This window comes from Pseudophryne corroboree, chromosome 6, assembly GCF_028390025.1.
Source record: "Pseudophryne corroboree isolate aPseCor3 chromosome 6, aPseCor3.hap2, whole genome shotgun sequence".
Classification (NCBI taxonomy): domain Eukaryota; kingdom Metazoa; phylum Chordata; class Amphibia; order Anura; family Myobatrachidae; genus Pseudophryne; species Pseudophryne corroboree.
Genome location: NC_086449.1, coordinates 263,943,545 through 263,964,750, shown reverse-complemented (window position 1 = coordinate 263,964,750; position 21,206 = coordinate 263,943,545). Strand labels below are relative to the sequence as shown.

At 45.2% G+C, this 21,206-nt stretch overlaps 1 protein-coding gene across 1 annotated transcript in view; it reads right to left on the bottom strand.

Annotated features, from left to right (window-relative positions):
• HOMER2 (homer scaffold protein 2) overlaps nucleotides 1-21,206 on the bottom strand; it is a 433,557-nt gene that overhangs the window by 36,389 nt on the left and 375,962 nt on the right. The window contains exons 5-6 of the mRNA XM_063925972.1: nucleotides 12,806-12,945; nucleotides 5,554-5,710 (exon numbers count right to left, since the gene is read on the bottom strand). Of these exons, the coding sequence (XP_063782042.1) occupies nucleotides 5,554-5,710; nucleotides 12,806-12,945 (297 nt within the window). The remainder of the gene's footprint in view (nucleotides 1-5,553; nucleotides 5,711-12,805; nucleotides 12,946-21,206) is intronic.

The following is a 21,206-nucleotide window of genomic DNA, read 5'->3' as shown; positions in this document are numbered from 1 at the left end:
AGAGGGACCTGAACAATGACCTCTGACACCACCAATTTCCTGATGGCCTCCAGAAGAATTGTCCTGTCTGCCAGCAGCGCTGGTAAGCCTGACTTGAAGAAATGGTGAGGTGGGGGATCTTGAAACTCCAGTCTGTACCCCCTGGACACTATATCCAGAACCCAGGGGTCCAGACCCGACGACACCCAGACGTGGCTGAACTGCCGGAGTCTCGCCCCCACCTGACCTTCCTCCAGGCCTAGCTGTCCACCGTCATGTGGAGGACTTAGGAGTATCAGAAGCGGCCTTCTGGGTCTGGGAACCTGCGGGAGCGGGTTTCTTTCCTTTGGCACGACCACCTCTGAAGAAGGTGTTTGAAGGCTTATTCTTTCTAGGCTTCGCGGCCCGAAAGGACTGTGACGTGTTAGATGAAAAGGGCTACTTCGTAGCCGATGCAGCTGAGGGGAGAAAAGGAGACTTACCTGCGGTAGCTGTGGCAATCCACGCATCCAGCGCCTCCCCAAAGAGAGCCTGACCTTTGTACGGAAGGCCTTCCACACACTTCCTGGATTCCGCAGACCAGTTGCGCAGCCAGAGACCTCTGTGAGCCGAGACTGACATGGAGGAGATCCCCGCAGCCATGGAACCCAGGTCCTTCATGAAATCCACCTGGAACCCTGCAGAATCCTGAATATTACGTAAAAACAAATCAACGTCACCTTTGTCCAGCATAGACGATTCCTCCTGCAGACTGATCTACCACCTGGCAATAGCTTTAGCAATCCAAGCACAGGCTGCAATATAGCCCCAGAAGCTGTGTAAATGGATTTCAGTGTAGCATCCACCTTGCGATCTGCCGGGTCCTTTAACGCGGTAAATCCCAGGACCGGTAAAACTACCTGTTTGGACAGCCTGGATACAGAGGCGTCAACTATCAGCGGGGACGCCCATCTCTTCCTATCTTCCTCTGGGAAGGGAAAAGCCACCAACACCCTCTCGGGAATCTGGAATTTCTTTTCCGGAGTTTCCCATGCCTTTTCAAAGATAGCATTCAATTATTTGGATGCCGGGAAAGTGAGGGGGGGGCTTCTTACTATCTGTGAAGAAGGCCTCCTCCTCCACCTGTTCCGGCGCTGTGTCTGAAATGTGTAAACATCCCTAACAGCCTCAATCATCAACTGCACCCCCTTGGCTAGTGATGCCGTCCCCCATAACACATCCCCATCACCGTCTGCAGCGTCGGAGTCGGTGTCCGTGTCATCCTGCATAATTGCAAGCGCACATTTATGAGAAAGGACCGCAGGGGACCCCGAGGTGGCAGAATCAGACCATACCACCATAGAGGACTGGAGGACCTGAGTGGCATGCTCAGTCCTAGCCACCCTATCAGAAATCTGAGAAATAGTCCCCCTCAGAGAGACTAACCATTCTGGCTCTCTAGCTGGGATCTGCGCTAAAACAGTGCCATCCTGATTACATGGAATGGAGTCTTCCTGGGAAGACAAATCCTCTGCAGCATATGAAACAGTGTCCCTAGACATGTTGCACACACACTCAAACACCCCACAAACACACAGGGTATTATGAGGACAGAGTTTCCCCCCCAAGAATGGCAGAGAGACACAGAGATTGGAGCCAACCCATACACAGCCCTTTTCAGGTAAAGGGAGTCCCTTCCCAGCGCTGAGTGTCCCTTAATAGGTGACACAGCCTTTAAGCAGCCTCCCCTCCCTTCTACAGCCCCCTGGTATCGTACAGACTGCTGGAGAAAGCTCTGGAGGGACCTGGATCCAGTGAACCATGACTGCAGGCAGGAAAAATGGTGCTGAATGCTGCTGGGTCCCCTCTGAGGAGAAGATCCGTCTCCTTCAATGGCGCTGTCTTCCCGCTCACATGGAGATTATACTGGCCCGAAGGAATTTGCTGACCTGGGTCCGCAGACCCCGACATGCTGAAAAAAAACCAGTGTAGGTTCCGGAGCTGGCCCAGGGCGCTCCCTCCCAGCGCCGCATCAAGGTACCGCTGAGCCTTCCAGGAGCGCGGGAAAAAACGCGCTCCTGACCCTATAGCCGCCCTCTTCACACTGTCCCCCCTCTTGCAAGGGGGGACAGTGACTGAGTCGCCACACTTCAGCCTCTGAGGGGTGGCGGCTTGCTGCCGGGGCGAGCGTTCCCCTGCGGCGGGGCGCGATCATACCCCTCTGGAGCCAACGTCCAGTCAGCGGGAGCAGTGGCTCAAGACCCCGCGGGGCGGACACTGCTCTCCTCCCCAGTCCCACGCTGCAGGGAGGCTGTCGCCAACAGCCTCCCTGTAAAATAAAAAACCTGAAAAGAAGGAAAAATTACTCTTTACCAAGAGAACTCTGTAGAGCTCCCCTAGCTGTGACCGGCTCCTCCGGGCACATTTTCTAAACCGAGTCTGGTAGGAGGGGCATAGAGGGAGGAGCCAGCCCACACTATTAAACTCTTAAAGTGCCAATGGCTCCTGGTGGACCCATCTATACCCCATGGTACTAATATGGACCCCAGCATCCTCTAGGACGTAAGAGAAATAGCAAGATGTACGATCATTTTCTAAAGCAGGGCATAGACTAGAAACAGTGGAGCACGGAGGCAAGTTGTTATATGTAATATTTATAAAATCACTTGCCATTAACTTACTAGGCAGACAGAAGTCTTTCAGCAAATTAGTGCAAGCAGGTGGACAGCTCTGAAGATATGCTTGCTATTAATAATAGGTTTAATAAGGCAGACATTGTATGCTTTAGAACAAAATAAAATTTCAATGAAAGTTTCCTTGGCTATGAGTCCTTGAGAATGGTCTATCAGAATAATATTAATACAGTAATGACAATCATATTGCCCATATTGGGCAAACATTTGCCAAGAGACATTAGAAAAGTAGAGATCATACAGAATAATGATCTTATTTATTAATATTCGGGAAGAGGACTGTTTTTCGATCACTATCATAGCAAAAGAAAACCTCCTATTGCCTTAATAAAGTCAATATAGCAATAAAACCTCACTAAGGCAGGCAGTGATATTCCTCTGCCTTGGCGATACTGTTAGGCCGCAGTAAGGGTTCATTTACTGGCCCAGTATGAGAGGACCTGTACAGAAGTGACACGGCTTAACTGGATTTGGGCTACCAGTTTCACTTTGCAGAAAATGAAGTCTTTTGAACAAGGATTGTAGCGGTACAAGTGCTGCCATAATCCCGCCCTCGCGGGACAACACCAGGAGATTATAGATTAAACCATGCTTTATTTAATATTTTTATTTTTAAACATTTGATCGTTTGGGGGAAACCATATCTCCATTGAAAAAAATTCAGAAATTTCCTTTCCGATTAGTAAAGCAACAGATTACAAACATACTGAAGTGACAACTATGTTGCAATGGAAGTGAAGACATTTTGTACATAATACAAAGTGGGACGAAAGGAGATCGTCATCATTTGCAAGATCTGTTAGTATCTGCTGGAACCCGATACCTGATTACCACAATGGACATCTTATGGACTGAAGCAATATTCTTTAGAATATATCCTATCACCAGTATCATAGTGATGGATAACAGGCAGAAGTAGGTCTGTTAGAAACCCCGGACCAGGGCCTCTCCAAAACCTTCTTCTTCACCCATCCATTGGTTTCCCTATTTTATGCCTGTCAACCCCAGCTATGTTTGGTGTCCCACTGAGATTCACCCGCCGGCTGAACTATTAATGAGTAAAAGTGGAGGCTGTGGCTGGAGACTGAATTTCATCTAATGCTTTACCAACTATCTCTTTTCTGCACAAGTCAGATATCAGAGGAAGAGGAATGTTCAGTCTGCAAATCATGGTCACCTTACCAGAAAGGGCTGTACAATTCCTGCTTATTACATTAAAGCAAAATAAGGAATGTTCAGACAGTCTGTTATGCACCAGTAGGCTGTAAATGTATTGTCCCACTTATCATGTCAACAAATATTTTCTATCATACGGCACAACAAACACAGCAAGCAGACCAAGTAATTCTCAGCAGAATTGTGTGGCATCTGTCTCAGTCTTAAACATTAACTTTCATAGGTGGGAAAGAGAGGTGTATCAAACCTTAGAGAGAGATAAAGTGGAAACAGATAAAGGGACATGTGTGTCAAAACTTGGATACAGTGGAGATTAAGTACTATCTAATCTGCTTTTAACTGTCATTTTACAGGCTATGGGGTCCTATCCCATTTGTAAACAAGTTTCAGCTATTTAAAACCCATTGTGTGTGATAAATGGTGCTCCAGCCAATCAGCTCCTAACTGTCTTAAAACAAACAAAAACAACAGGTGAGCTAATTGGCTGGAGCACCATTTATCATAAGCAGCAAGTTTTAATTAGCTACAACTCATTGATAAATGAGCCCTTATGTTTGGGGCTGATTGGCTGGTTCTTTATCTCTATCCAAGGTTTCATAAATTTGCCTTAAAATACCAACCAATCAGCTCTTAACTGTCATTTTTCAAACAAAGTAGCCCATTTATCAGTGAGTTTTAGCCATTTAAAACGTGTTGTGTATGATGCATGGTGCTCCAGCCAATCAGCTCCTGTCATTTTTTGTATACATGACAGTTAGGAGCTGATTGGCTGGCCCACCATTTATCATACAAGATGAGTTTTAAATAGCTAAAACTCTTTGATAAATGGGCCCCAAAGTCTATAAAATGGCACTTAGGAGCTTACTGCTTGATACTTTATCTCCAAGATTTGATCATAATCGGGTGAGTGAGAAGTCACACTGATTTGTCAGAATTCTTTGTTATAGCTTGTAATGCTTGTTTATCTTACATTAAAATGCATTCTGATATATGATTACAGGTTTGTCTCTTTCTTTAATCAAATGTATTGTTTCAACTTATGTGGCAACTGAAGTGGAATACATACGTGTTACTGGCGGCCGGGATCCAGACTGTCATGATCCAGACAGCGGGATCCCGGACACCAGAATTCCGGCAGCAGGGCGAGCGCTTGAAAGCCCCTTGCAGGCTCGCTGTGTTCGCCACAGGTTATATTCTTCCTCTATGGGTGTCGTGGATAGAAAAGCCTGTGGTGCTGGTCTTCCGGCGGCGGCACTTCACTGCCTGTTGGGATTCCAGCGTCGGCATTGTGACCGCGGGGATCCCGAAAGGCCGTCTCGTGATTGCCTCCCATTGAAGTATATCATGTTGCTCATTGCTGGTCTAATTATTCCTAGTGGGTTGCTTGTGACAATTGAATAAATATTAATTCAGTGCAGAATATTTCTGTGTGACAGTTCTTGTAATGGAGGTCGAAAAAGCATATTGTACCCAACATTCTCAGGGATAAAAAGGAACCATTCCATTTATAGAAAACATCTCCTCCGTGTTATCCTTGGATATTGTCTCCTATTATATATTCTGTGGTACATGTGATGCTTCAAAAAAAAAAAAAAATTACAAAAAAAAAATCTCCTGTTTCCCCAATCAGAACTAACCTTCCCGCTTCATTCACACATCCCAGTGACACACTATACACTTCTGTAATGCCATTATCATCACATCTAGAGTTATCGTTACATGTTACCTTGTTCCTGAGTTGGTCATTCTCATCTTTACAAGTAAGAAATTGCTTCTTCCAATGTTCCACACTAGCGATGGATTCCTGGAGGGCCATGGACAGTCTGGCATTACTCTCTCTCAGAGTTTCCAGTTCAGTTTCCCATTTCTTCACATTGGAAGTACTAAGAGAAAAATCACACAGAAAATTAGAATGATGCATTTTACCAGAAGAGCATCCACCAATCCTACAACAGCAAATTAAAACATACTATTATTATTTATTCATATTCTAGGTCTCAACCTTTGTTTACTTATACTAACAATTTGTTTATAAATGTTACGAAGAGTTATATAAAAATCAGTGAAGTAAATGTAACTAGCTGATCTCTGGGCCACAACTGGGGGAGGGGCTATGTGGTCACACGCCCCAGGCGCTGGATTTGAGGGAGCGCTGATCAGGGCCCCACGAAATCCGGCTTTGGTCCCACGAGGCTCGCCTCTACATGTGATGTACAAACTAAGTGCACCGGCCGAGCATCCAGCATCGCTCAACTAGGCAAAATATCCAGAAACAGGCCAGGCTAACACTGCCCTCATCTGGTTACTTCACATGGTCTGTGCTGCACTGACTTCATTATGCAGCACCTGCACCAGTCTTACCCTTCTGTCCCAGCATCTATGCCGCTGAGGCCACCTGGAAAGAGCAGCAATGTAGGAGGCGACAATCAGCACAAGCAGCAAACTGCAGCACTACGCGCTCCAAGCAACGACTGCAGACACCCACAATCAAGAAGAAGAGAAGACCCAGAGTGACACTGGGGGTAATTCAGACCTGATCAGGTCCAAACTGCGCATGCGTATGCACCGGGTACAAAGCAGATCGCCGCTCAGCGATGGGTTTGTGCGACGGATCCATTCGCATGGGAGATCGCAAGGAGATTGACAGGAAGAAGGCGTTTGTGGGTGTCAACTGACCGTTTTCAGGGAGTGTCTGGAAAAATGCAGGCGTGTCAATGCGTTTGCAGGGAGGGTTCCTGACCTCAAATCCGGTCCATGACAGGCTGATGTGTTCGCAGCGGCTGAGTAAGTTCTGGGCTGCGCAGAGACTGCACAAAATCAGTTTGTGCAGCTCTGCTACACATGCGTTCGCACACTTGCCCAGCTAACATACACTCCCCCTGTAGGCGGCGACTATCTGACCGCAGCAGTGCAAAAATCGCTTGCTAGCGATCAAGTCTGAATTAGGCCCACTGACTGGTAGCAGCTTCCATCATCGCTGACAGAGACACACTGGTAAGCAACAGTGTATTTTTTCTCTAATTTTCTAATTTATTTCCTATCGAATGAAATCCCTACATAAAATTGCTTTATTTTTTAGTTCATCACTCTCCCATCTTTCTTCTCTCTCTCCCCCTCTACCGCAGACCTCTCCCATCTCTCTCTTTCTCCTATGTGGGGCGGCGTAATGTTAATGAGCGGTACTACTGTGCAATGTAATGAGAATAAGGTTGCACTACTGTGCGGCGTAGTTTTATATTTTACTTTTCATTTTATTGTATTTTGTTTTTGTGGGGGGCGACAAATTACTGCCTTGCCCCGGATGTCAAAAATCCTAGTTTCGGCCCTGCTGATGTGCCCGATTCCAACTGGGCAAAGGTTTGCTGAGCAGAACATTTTACCCCTTTTCATCCCTTTAGAAGTAGATACCCTGTAGTATCCTCACAGGTGGGTGATAGATAGACAGTTAAAAGGTCGACAGTCAATAGGTTGACAGGATCAAGAGGTTGCCCCTTTTTTTACATTTTTTTAAGGGTTTTTACAACTTTTATTGCATATACTATCCATGTCACAAAATATTACCTTTACCAACCTTATGGCGAGCAAAGCGAGCCACTGAGCCCGAAGCATGGCGAGCTAAGCAAGCCCGAGAGGGGACGCATTTCAACAAATTTGGGTAAAAAATGTTTAAAAACACAAAACAACACCCCATCAATTTTTTTGGGGTGTGTCAACCTTTTGACCCTGTCGACCCTATGGTGTAGACCTAATGACTGCTTATCTTTTTAATGTCTATCTTCTGTTTCACACCCAGTATCCCTGCTTAGTGGGTGGCTGCACAAGCAGACTTAACCAACTGTCACATTTTCAGAGAGCTCAATGGTGATGCAATGTGATTGGCTGGTGGACGTTTTGCTACACAACTCTGAAACAAAGCAACCATTTACAATGACAATATAATCCTGCACATCTATGGACTAAGAGCTTTCATTTGGAATATGATGTGCCCTGCTCAGACGACGGCCTCCTAAAAAGAAGTCACTCATAAAAATCGTCCATACGCTAGTACTCTAAATATATGGCTATATAATATTATACTATATTATATGACCTAGCTTGAAGGGCATTGTGCTGAACTGTTACATCGACACTTTATTCAAATAAAGATAATTGGCCAAGGATAGAAACTACATCCACTCTTGCCATACCTCTTCACTGGACAAGCTAATTTGTTCTGGGGAAACTGTTGTAGGAATCAGTACTACACAAAGGAAGACCTGCTCTACACAGTTCATCCCAATAAAACAATCAGTCAAGTTAGCTTCCAGCTAGGTCATGTCACAAATCAGATTTGGATTTGTAGAAACCATTTTTACTGAGGTTCTCAAATCTGATTACATCTGCAAAACAAACAGTGAGATGATGCAGCAGAAGGTGTTTCAGTAGTAATTATTCAAATAATTATATTACTGCTGTCACACATTATCATCTTGTAAACATCTGGTGGACTATTAAGCCACATGTTGCATAATATGTATGCCTACTGTGCGGCACAATGTGAATACAGGGCACTACTGTGTGACATAATGTGAATATGGGGCACTACTGTGTGGCTTACTGTGAATACGGGGCACTACAGTGTGGTATAATATGAATACGGGTCACTACTGTGTGGCATAAGGTAAATACGGGGAACTACAGTATGGCTTAATGTGAATACGGGGCACTACTGTGTGGCATAAAGTGAATGTGCAGCACTCCTGCGTGGCATAATGTGAAAACAGGGCATTACTGTGTGGCATATATGAAAACAGGGCACTACTGTGTGGCATAATGTGAATACAGGCCACTACTGTGAATGGGGATGTGTGAGACAAGCTGGTGAACATGGAGATATGTGTGACAAATGCTGGTGCCCTGCAGATGAGGAATCTGATGGCATATAAAGAGACATGTGTAATATATTTTAAACAGTATCCGAACTATAGATCTACACTAAAAAAGGTCTACACTCAATAGGTCTACCACTAATGGCAAACATGCATAAGGTTGACAGGGTCAAACGGTCGACATGTAAAAAGTAGACAGTGCAAAAGGTCGACATGGTCAAAAGGTTGCCACACATATGGTAGACACAAGTTTCCTTAATTTTTTTCAACTTTTTCATACTTTACAATCCACATGGACTACGGCTGGGAATAGTAACCTGTCCGAAGCATGGCGAGCGAAGCAAGGCACCTTGCCTGAAGCATGGCGAGCAAAGCGAACCATGCGAGGGGACGTGGTACACTAATGGTGCTTGTCTGTAGCAGAAAAGTGACAGAACACCCCAAAAAAGTAAAATTTGTCTACTTTTTTTGTATCAACCATTTACCTGTCAACATATTGACCCTGTAGACTTAATGCATGTCTACCATTAGTGGTAGACCTATTGCATGTAGACCTTTTTAGTGTAGATCTAATAATCCACACCCATTATAAACTTTACTTGTAATTTTTATGTAAAACCTCAAATGTTCAGAACCTCAAATCTCCCAAAATGTTCATAGTGGCCCACTCACAATCTTAGTTGAATAACCCTGTCCTGCATCTTCTAAAATTATGTAATTATCAAGACCAGTCATAAGAATCACAAATAGCGGTCACTGGCTGCTGGAACCACCTATAAATCTGTCCAGCCCAGTGAGGTAAGGGAAAGACAACAGGTTATGGGGGTGAGCCTAGAAACCCTTCAGAACTAGAGTCATTATATGTAGCGCTTATAGTGAATGCCCCACATTCAATCTGTCTCAAGAACATGTTACATGCATCTAAAAAACATATCCAAAATACGACCATACCTTACACAAGACACTGCTAAAACTCTAATCCACGCTCTCATTATCTCCCGCATTGATTATTGCAATAGTCTCCTAACTGGTCTTCCCAAAACAAGACTCTCACCACTACAATCCATTCTGAATGCAGCGGCGAGGCTTATCTTCCTCGCTAGACGTTCATCGTCTGCAGATCCACTCTGTCAGTCCCTCCATTGGTTACCTGTACTCTACCGCATTCAATATAAAATACTTTTACTCACACACAAGGCCATTAACCAAACTACACCAATGTACATCACTTCGCTTATCACAAAATATCTCCCAACCCGACCTCTGCGCTCTTCACAAGACCTGCGTCTCTCATCCACACTCATTACTCGCTCCCACTCACGACTGCAGGACTTTCATCGGGCTGCACCCACCCTGTGGAATGCCCTACCACGCACAATAAGACTCTCCTCTAGTCTCCAAACCTTCAAGCGTTCCCTCAAAACTCACCTCTTTAGGCAAGCGTATCAAATTCCTGAACCGCCCACATAACTTTCATAAACCTTCCTATCAAATTACATCCACTCTGTACAGTCCACACATATCCTCACATGTCTTCTCATTCTATGCAATAGATAGGCATATGTACACAAGGAAAGGTGCTATTTCCCTATAGATTGTAAGCTTGCGAGCAGGGCTTTCCTACCTCTATGACTGTTATCACCCAGTTTGTTATTGTTATTTCAAATTGTAAAGCGCAACGGAATTTGCTGCGCTATATAAGAAACTGTTAATAAATAAATAAATAAATAATGCTGTGTGCTGAAGTATAAAGAGCTTTGCACAGATGCATTTGTATTAGGAAATCCCAAACACAGCACAAAGACCCTGAATAAGACCTCCAATGCAAAGCAATGCTAATAGATCCATGCAGTATGTATCGAATAGTAACCACTATATTAAATCACATTAGATGTAGTACTGATAATAGATAATAGGGGGGTCTGTTGGACTATCAAGTGACACCTCAAAGTCTCCAGTAAAATAAACTGTGATGGAAAAAAAAAAGAACAAAAATATTTAGGAAGTTTCATATATAAGCATGTCATTTCATGGGGAGTCTTCTCAATACTGTTGAAACATTTTACAGTGCTAACTGTGCTTTAATTCCATTTATTTGTTAGACATCAAGCCTTAGGGAGTAGTGTCAAGAAATCTGATCTGAACTGTAAATTCCCAATTAGCTGTCTCATCATTTATTACATAAGCCTGCCCTGAGTCAACACCGAATATCACATCCTATCAGTATATATTCATTTAACGATAATGCATACACTACAATGTTTCTTACAATAAAAGACATTGACAACGTCGCTTTACAGGCTCTATATATGTAAAACTGTGTCACATATACCATGAATATAAAGCAGGGTAAATCTCGGAATTTTTGTTATAAAACAGGGAAAAATCGTAGGATATATTCTCCACACAGTATGAATAAGCTACAGCAAGGTAATAAGGCAATCCAGATACATGCTCCGACTTGTTCCATACGGACCTCAGAGACGGATATTATAGTAGCTGTGAGGCAAGGGCTACAATGTTTTCTGTACCAAATGTCAACAATTTAATAAAGACTTTTTCCTTGGTGTATAAGATGAATGTCAGATTCCTAGAGCGATTTCTAGAGAGTGATTCAAGACAGCTGAAGACAATGGTTTGTATTGTGCTAAGAATAAATAATTCCTTGCGGCTTTTTCTTTTGCTATTCCTCATATGTGAGCAATGAGCAATGTCACCTTAATTTACTGCGACTTCCCTGTGAAATGCTGTTCATGCTTCTGCCCATGGGATAAACCATAGTGCATTTTGCCTTCTATACAAATGGCGACCATGTCCTTCACAGATTTAAGGGACAATAGCTTAAGGCTCCAAATAATGCATCACAATACTATTTATATCTGAATCCAACTAGAAACCTGGCATAATATGAATAAAACTGTAATGGGCACTTTAGCTTACAGAAGCAGACTAAAACTCAGGCCATGTTACAGCACTGATGGAGACTACAATCAGGCAGCAATATATATATTTTTTTTTTTGGGGGGGGGATATAATGTGGTTAATTAAAAACAAATTAGTATTTACTTGAATTAGAAAAGGGTTAACGGTGGTGAAAGCCTTTTGTCAACCTTTTTGTCATCTCTTCTGTATTTGTTTGGTTTATTGTGTTACTAGTTACCAGCACGTCAAAATGACGGAGCAACATAACAGTAATATCAACGCTGGTGGCTGTGCACACCTAAATGGAGCAACACTTGAATTGCTCCATCTAATGACCGCTGGCGCGCAACACACTTGAATCCCCCCATAGAGGTGAGGAGCAGCATAAGCCTTTTATTATATAGGATTGTATATAACATTTGGATGTACTGGACGCAATATGTTTTGTCTATATTTGATATATGACGTATGTGCAAATATTTGATTTGTGCATCTTAAATAAAAGAATATATATATATAAAAAAAAGTGGTGAATAAAATGGTCATGATCTGTCTGTTTTCCAAATGCATGTCCAAAGCACATTAGTTCAGCATAGGGATAGTGCAGACACAGAACACTACATCCAACCAACATGACAAGACCATGATACAACTATATATAATACATGCTATACAGACATCGAAAACAAAATGGTTACCCTTTGTATTGTACAGCATCCAATTTCACAGCACCATACATTTTACCAGTAACCATTCTTTTCACTAACACATTTCACCCAATAAATAGCATATTTTTAAACACCCAACATTATTTGGCCAGCAGAGTTTGTCCAGCAACCACCACAGAGTATCATCTGTTTAGCTCCCATGTCAATAATCAGCAAACGGAGACCCATGACCAGTATCCCACAAGTAAAGAGTATTCACAACATCCTGCCAGTATAGTAGGAATTTAGGCTGCCCTTCTGTTAGTGGAGGTGAGATATCAGAGACAGACAACATTCCGGGCAATCTAAAGTAACAATTGCTGCAAGAGAAAGGAATTCTGGCAGAATCAATACTCATATACCCAACAGGCAACCTACAGGACAGGCACTTATGAGTGCATCTTAGAGCAGGACTAAATGGAGTGTAAAGAAAAGCAATAGGCAAGAGAGACGCATGTTAAGCACAATCATCACAAATTACCTTTGTGCAAGGGCAGTCTTTAGCTTCTCATTCTCAATCTTCAGCTCAGTGTCAGCAGGTGGACCATGACAGGCCTTTTCATCATCCGTCCCATTCACACTAGATGCTCGCGTAGAGGATGGCGTTTCATGCCCAGATTCCTAGAAATATATGACCAATTAATAGGTAAAACAGACAATGACTATGAAAAGAAAAGAAACATGTTTATCAGTAACCAAGGGGAATAATGGAATCTGGATGGTTCAAATGGACACATTTAATCCTGAGTGGTGTGAATACCATTTAAAACTGCTGTCAAAAAAGGTAACCATCAACCACTGACATCAATAGTCAAAGATAATTATATATATCACTATGGTGGCCAAGTTAGTGACAACTCCCTTCCCCTTAGTCCCTTTCTTATCAACTTCTAGTATTGGCTTAACACTGCTCCCAGTAGTTTACTCATATATTTTTAGTTTACTTATTCCAGGGGTGTATGAAAAAGTAAGCACTTGGTGGGAAAAAAAAAAAAAGGAAAAACAATATTTAAAAATAAAAAAATATATATTTTTTTTTTACAGCTGGTGACCACTGAATAAAATGCTTTTATTAAATAAAACATTTTTTATTTATCTGTTATTGACATCATGCTGTGCTCTGTACCTCCATTAGGCTTCCCCAAACAATTAGCAGCAAAGTCTAGAGAATCTAGGGACTACCATAAATAAGGACGTATATATACCTCGAAAAGTACTGGTTTAGGTATGACAGTATATATCTGCTTTGTCCTGATCAGGATGCAAAGTTAGGAGTTATGTCCAGTTCACCATAGCAGGGGTGTGTAGCTCCAGTTCACTAGTGTTTAAACTGAGGAGCAGTGAGCAGACATACCTCCGAAACTGCTTTTAGGGGAGGGCAAGTCTGTCAAACCTTGCTTTTTAAAAAACAATGTTTTTTTTATTGATTCGGAAGCATATCAAAAAAGTACAGCAAGTAATGCGAGAACAAATAAAATTACAATTGAAGACAATCAATAATGAGTGAATCAATCAATTTACCCCACGTCGGATTCCATCGGTCAGCATACAGACGCTGGAATCCTGACAGCAGACAATGCCGTCAGCCGGACTATTCCCACTCGTGGTTGTCCATTACACTCATGGAGTGAGAACAAAACCTGTGGCGAGCACAGGGGACTATTAGCGCCTGCCCTGCTGCCGGCAATCTGGCTGTCGGGATCCCGCTGTCGGGATCTCGCTGTCGGGATCTTGACAGCCGGCATCCTACCTGCCGGTAAATAATATGTATTCCAATAATGATTCACCAAACAAACTGAATGTAACTAGCAGACATAAGACTAAGGGTGAAGAAAGGAAGGGTGAGCATGTCAGAATCACTGGACAATCCCCATAATGAATGACCCTTGGTGGGTGCTGGGATGTTTGTCCAACCATGTGTGATATTTCCATAAAAGCAATACATTCTAGGTTTCCAGACTAACAAAAATTGTCTACTGAATCCCTCATGAACACATTACAGCATCATACCTCCCAACATGACCCTCTCCAGGACGGACACAATGCTCTGCTCCTGGACTTTTCTCTTAATTTATGATTGCCAGCACCTGTTTTGAACAAATAAATGAATAAAGAAAGGTGTTTCAGCACAGGTGATGGCAATTATAAATTAAGAGGGAAGTCCAGGAGCAGAGCTTTCTATCCCTCCTGGAGAGGGTCATGTTGGGAGGTATGCAGCATTACGGATACTATGAGAAGTCCATGGCAGCCACCTTCCTACAGAGAAATCCCTGGCTCTCCATATATGAGCTCTGAGCATAATAGACATTACAGGAGGGTTTGCCAGTTATATCACAAAACCATATTATTAAGGGGTTGTGGGGGGGGGGGGGGGGAGGGGTGTAAAACCTTCAATAGAGGACAGATGGAGAAATTGCACACAGAAACCAATCAGCTTCTAGCTATTATTTTATTTAGAGATGTGCGGCAGACACTTTTTGTGTTTTGTGTTTTGGATCTGGATCCTCGCTCGTGCTTTGAATCTGGATTGGTTTTGACAAAACCACCCTTTCGGGTTTTGGTTTTAGATCTGAATGATTTTTGAAGAAAACATAAAAACAGCTAAAATCACAAAATTTGGGGGTAATTTTGATACTAATGTATGATTAACCTCAATAACATTCATTTCCAGTCTATTCTGAACACCTCACAATATTGTTTTTAGGCCAAAAGGTTGCACCAAGGTCGCTGGATGACTAAGCTAAGCGTCACAAGTGGGCGGCACAAACACCTTGCCTATCTAGGAGTGGCACTGCTGTGGTAGACAGTAGGGAGGCCAATCCCGGGCCATTTTTTCAATCCCGGGATTCGGGATTGAAAACCGCTCAATCCCGGCATTCCCGGGATTGCAGTAGGGATCAGTGAAGGTTGTAGGAAGCAGTGCTGGAGGGAGGGTGTAGGTAGCGGTGCGGGAGGTAGGGACGGTGTAGGTAGCGGTGCGGGACTCGGGAGGGAGGGTGTAGGTAGCGGTGCGGGAGGGTGTAGGTAGCGGTGTGGGAGGGAGGGTGTAGGTAGCGGTGCGGGAGGGAGGGTGTAGGTAGCGGTGCGGGAGGGAGGGTGTAGGTAGCGGTGTGGGAGGTAGGGACGGTGTAGGTAGCGGTGCGGGACTCGGGAGGGAGGGTGTAGGTAGCGGTGCGGGAGGGTGTAGGTAGCGGTGTGGGAGGGAGGGTGTAGGTAGCGGTGCGGGAGGGAGGGTGTAGGTAGCGGTGCGGGAGGGAGGGTGTAGGTAGCGGTGTGGGAGGTAGGGAGGGTGTAGGTAGCGGTGCGGGACTCGTGAGGGATGGTGTAGGTAGCGGTGCGGGAGGGAGGGTGTAGGTAGCGGTGCGGGAGGGTGTAGGTAGATGCGAGGGAGGGAGGGTTGGCAGCGGCGCGGGAGGGAGCACTGCACGGAGGGAGGGTGAGTGTAAGTAATACTACTTACTATTAGGCGGGCAGCAACCATGGACCCACTGAACGCGGCGGCATTTCAGATGAAGCGCCGGCCACCAGCCAACCAGGGAAGCGGCCGCAGCAGTCGCTCCTGATTGGCTGCCGCTGCTGCGGCAGCTTCTCTGATTGGCTGGTGGCTGGCGCTACATTTGAAGTGCCGCTGCGTTCAGCTTGTACATGGCTGCCGCCCGCCTAATAATAGTAAGTAGTATTACTTACACCCACCCTCCCGCACATGCGCAATGTAATCCCGGGATTGGAGGCTCCAATCCCGGGATTCAAATCCCGGCATTTTTGGGCCCAAATCCCGGGATCCCACCGATCCCGATCCCGGGATTGGCCTCCCTAGTAGACAGGATGGCAGTTTTAAAAACTAGACCCCAAAGAGAACATAATGCGAAAAAAAAAAAAAAAAAAAAGAAGAGGTGCACTGAGGTCGCTGGATAACTAAGCTAAGCGACACAAACATCTGGCTTATATAGGAGTGACACTGCAGTGGCAGACAGGATGGCAGTTTTAAAAACTAGCCCCCAAAGAGCACATAACGCAAAAAAAAAAAAAAAAAAAGAGGAGCAAGATGGAATTGTCCTTGGCCCTCCCATCCACCCTTATGTTGTATAAACAGGACATGCACACTTTAACAAACCAATCATTTCAGCGACAGGGTCTGCCACACGACTGTGGCTGAAATGATTGGTTTGTTTGGGCCCCCACAAAAAAAGAAGCAATTAATCCCCCCACCAAAAAAGAAGCAGTTAATCTCTCCTTGCACAAACTGGCTCTACAGAGGCAAGATGTCGTCCTCATCCTCAGATTCTTCACCCCTTTCAGTGTGTACATCCATCCTAGTCCTCACAGAGTATTAATTCATCCCCACTGGAATCCACCATCGCAGGTCCCTGTGTACTTTCTCGAGGCAATTGCTGGTAAAGGTCTTCCTGGAGGAATTTAGAATTCATTTTGATGAACATCATCTTCTCCACATCTTGTGGAAGTAACCGCCTACGCCGATCGCTGACAAGGTTACTGGCTGCACTAAACACTACTACTACTACCAGTTATTTTATATAGCGCACACATATTCCGCAGCGCTTTACAGAGAATATTTGCCCATACACATCTGGCCCTGCCCCAGTGGAGCTTACAATCTAGATCCCCTATCACATGTACACACAGACACATTCACTAGGGTTCATTTTGTTGGGAGCCAATTAACCTACCAGTATATTTTTGGATTGTGGGAGGAAACCGGAGTACCCGGAGGAAACCCACGCAAGTACGGGAGAATATACAAACTCCGCACAGTTAGGGCCATGGTAGGAATTGAACTCATGACCTCAGTGCTGTGAGGCAGTAATGCTAACCATTACACCATCCGTACTGCCCCAAACACTCTTTCGGAGTACACACTGGAGGGGGGGGCAACTTAAGTAAAGTAAAGCCAGGTTGTGCAATGGCCTCCACATTGCCTCTTTTTCCTGCCAGTATACATACGTACTGTCTGACACACCTATTTGGATGCTGTCATCCATATAATCCTCCACCATTCTTTCAATGGTGACAGCATCATATGCAGTGACAGTAGACATGTCAGTAATCATTGGCAGCTCCTTCAATCTGGACCAGATGTCAACACTTGCTCCTGGCTTGGACATTTTATCCTTTTCCTTGCAGCCCCAGTTGCGGGAGAAAATGAAGGAGGAGCTGTTGACGGGTCACGTTCCGCTTGAGTTGACAATTTTCTCACCAGCAGGTCTTTGAACCTCTGCAGACTTGTGTCTGCCACAAAGAGAGATACAAAGTAGGCTTTAAACCTAGGATCGAGCATGGTGGCCAAAATGTAGTGCTCTGATTTCAACAGATTGACCACCCTTGAATCCTGGCAAAGCAAATGAAGGGCTCCATCCACAAGTCCCACATACTTAGCGGAATCGCTGCGTCTTAGCTCCTCCTTCAATTTCTCCAGCTGCTTCTGCAAAAGCCTGATGAAGGGAATGACCTGACTCAAGCTGGCAGTGTCTGAACAGACTTCACGTGTGGCAAGTTCGAAGGGTTGGAGAACCTTGCACAACACGGAAATCATTCCCCACTGTGCATGAGTCATTCCCCCTCCTTTGCCTATATCGTAGGTGGATGTATAGGCTTGAATGGCATTTTGCTGCTCCTCCATCCTCTGAAAAACTGAGTGTTGAATTTCATCTTGTTACCACCTCTTGCTTCAGGTGATGGCAGGGCAGGTTCAGGAGTGTTTGCTGGTGCTCCAGTTTTCAGGACGCAGTGGCTGAATGTCGAAAGTGGCCCGCAATTTTTCGGGCCACTGACAGAATCTCCTGCACACCCGTCATTTTTCAAAAAATTCTGCACCACTAAATTAATTGTATGTGCAAAACATGGGACGTGCTGGAATTTGCCCAGATGTAATGCACGCACAATGGGGTCATTCCGAGTTGTTCGCTCGTTGCCGATTTTTGCTATATTGCGATTAGTCGCTTACTGCGCATGCGCAAGGTTCGCAGAGCGCATGCGCTTAGTTATTTTACACAAAAGTTAGGTATTTTACTCACGGCATAACGAGGATTTTTCATCGTACTGTGATTGACAGGAAGTGGGTGTTTCTGGGCGGAAACTGGCAGTTTTCTGGGCGTGTGCGAAAAAACGCTGGCGTTTCTGGGAAAAACGCGGGAGTGTCTGAAGAAACGGGGGAGTGTCTGGGCGAACGCTGGGTGTGTTTGTGACGTCAAACCAGGAACGAAACTGACTGAACTGATCGCAATGGCTGAGTAAGTCTGGAGCTACTCAGAAACTGCTAAGAAATTTCTATTTGCAATTCTGCTAATCTTTCGTTCGCAATTCTGCTAAGCTAAGATACACTCCCAAAGGGCGGCGGCTTAGCGTGTGCAATGCTGCTAAAAGCAGCTAGCGAGCGAACAACTCGGAATGAGGGCCAATATTGGTGGTGTTGTCCGATATCACAAATCTCCAGGAGAGTCTAAGTGGAGTAAGCCATTGTGCGATGATGCCCCTCAGTTTCCATAAGAGGTTGTCAGCGGTGTGCCTCTTATGGAAACCTGTGTTACACAGCGTAGCCTGCCTAGGAACGAGTTGACGTTTGTGAGATGCTGCTACTGGTGCCTCTGCTGTTGTTGCTGCGGGAGGCAATACATCTACCCAGTGGGCTGTCGCAGTCATGTAGTACTTAGTTTGCCCTGCTCCACTAGTCCACATGTCCGTGGTTGAGTGGACAGTGTGTACAACCACATTTTTCAGGACACTTTTTTTTAATGTCCCTGTACAGTCCGGGAATTGCTTTCCTAGTGAAGTGGAATCTAGACGGGATTTGGTACCAGGGACACAGTACGTCCATCAACTGTCTAAATCCCACTGCACAAATGGCGGATATCGGGGGGAAATTCCGACCCGATCGCTCGCTGCAGTTGTTCGCAGAGCAGCGATTGGGTCGGAACTGCGCATGCGCCGGCGCTGCAGTGTGCTGGCGCATGCCTGACGGCCGAAGGCCGTTGATCCCTTGCGATCGCCTCTGCCTGATTGACAGGAAGAGGCGGTCGCTGGGCTGGAGGGGGCGCAGTCCGGCCAACGCAGGCTTGGCTGGACCATGCAGGGAGTGGGTCGCAGCGGCTGCGTGACGTCCCACGCAGCCGCTGCAACCAGGGGCAGCAACAAGCAACTCTCGGTCAGCAGCAGGAGCTGCGCTGGCCGGGAGTTACTCAACAAGTTCAAAAGGATCGCCGCTGAGCAATACTTTTGTACTTGTGCGGGGGTGGGGGGGAGGGGGACACAGACATGCGGGGCGGGCTAGCCCTGTGCTGGGCGTCCCCCCACTTGTATGGGAACATGATCATAGCTGTGCTAAACAGCTACGATCAACTCGGAATGACCCCCATCAGATGCACGTCTAACACCAGCATGGTTGTTATGGCCTCAGTATTTCGCTTTGCAACAGGGTGACTGCTGTCCTATTTCATCTTCCTCGCAAAGGACTGTTGGACAGTCAATTGCTTAGTTGAAGTAGTACAAGTGGTCTTCCGACTTCCCCTTTGAGATGATGATCAACACCCAGCAGCAACAGTAAGCACTCAAGGATCCTCCGGAGGAATCCTAGTTAGGAGAGGACTCGTCAGTCTTGCCAGTGACATGGCCTGCAGGACTGACGTTCCTGACTGAGGAGGAAACTGACGTTGAGGGAGTTGGTGGTGTGGCTTGCAGGAGCTTGGGCACAACAAGAAGGGATTTAGGCGTCAGTGGACTGCTTACACTATAACCCAAAGTTTCTGAACTTGACAATGACTTCTGATGAATCCACTACAGGTGACGTATAAGGGAGGATGTTCCTAGGTGGTTAACATCCTTACCCCTACTTATTACGGATTGACAAAGGCAACACATGGCTTGACACCTGTTGTCCAGATTTGTGGAAAAATAATTCCACACCGAAGAGGTGGCTTTTTTGGTATTTTGCCCAGGCATGACAATGGGCTCTCTCATCCCACGGACAACAACTGTCTCCACTGGTGCCTTATTCAAACAAACCACATCACCATCAGAATCCTCATCGTCAACTTCCTCCTCAGCGCCAGCTACACCTATATCCTCCTCATCCTGGTGTACGTCTACAGTCACATCCTCAATCTCAATATCAGCAACTGGACTAGCAGTACTCTTCGCAGCACTTGCAGGGGGCGTGCAAATGGTGGTAGGAACCTCCTCTTTCCATACAGTCTTGGGAAGGTCAGGCCTAGACATCGCAACTGCGGACACACTTGTACTCTCCTTGGGGAATTGTGATATCTCTGAATGCACAGTTCTATTTTCCTGTGCTTAAACAAGCTTAATTTTTTTTATTTTTCGAGAGGGAGGAGGGCTTCCATCCTAATGAGAAGCTGAGCCACCAGTCATGAACATAGGCCAAGGACTTAGCCTTTCCTTGCCATTTCGTGTCATGAATGTCATATTGCCAATTTTACGTTTCTCGTCAGATAAAAAATTTTTCTTTCTGATTATTAATTTTTGCTTCTTGGATTTTACATGCCCTCTATGACAGTAGGCATCGGCCTTAGCAGACGATGTTGACGGAATTGCATCGCCAGTGTCATGACTAGTGGCAGCAGCAGCTTCAGCACTAGTACTAGGAACTGGAAGTGGTTCCTGGTCTTCCATTTTTTTTCTCTCCAAATTGTTGTTCTCCATTTCACAGGACAGCACCCCTTTATTATTACAGCACACAGAACAGCGCCCCTTTATTTTCACAGTACCCCTGTATACTTACAGCATACAGGTCCAGTGTAATGTTATTTGAACAGCAACACCCCTATATTTTACAGCATACAGCAGTGTGCTTTTAATTTTTAACAACATACAGGGCCAGGGGTATGGGTCATTAGGTCGACCACTATTGG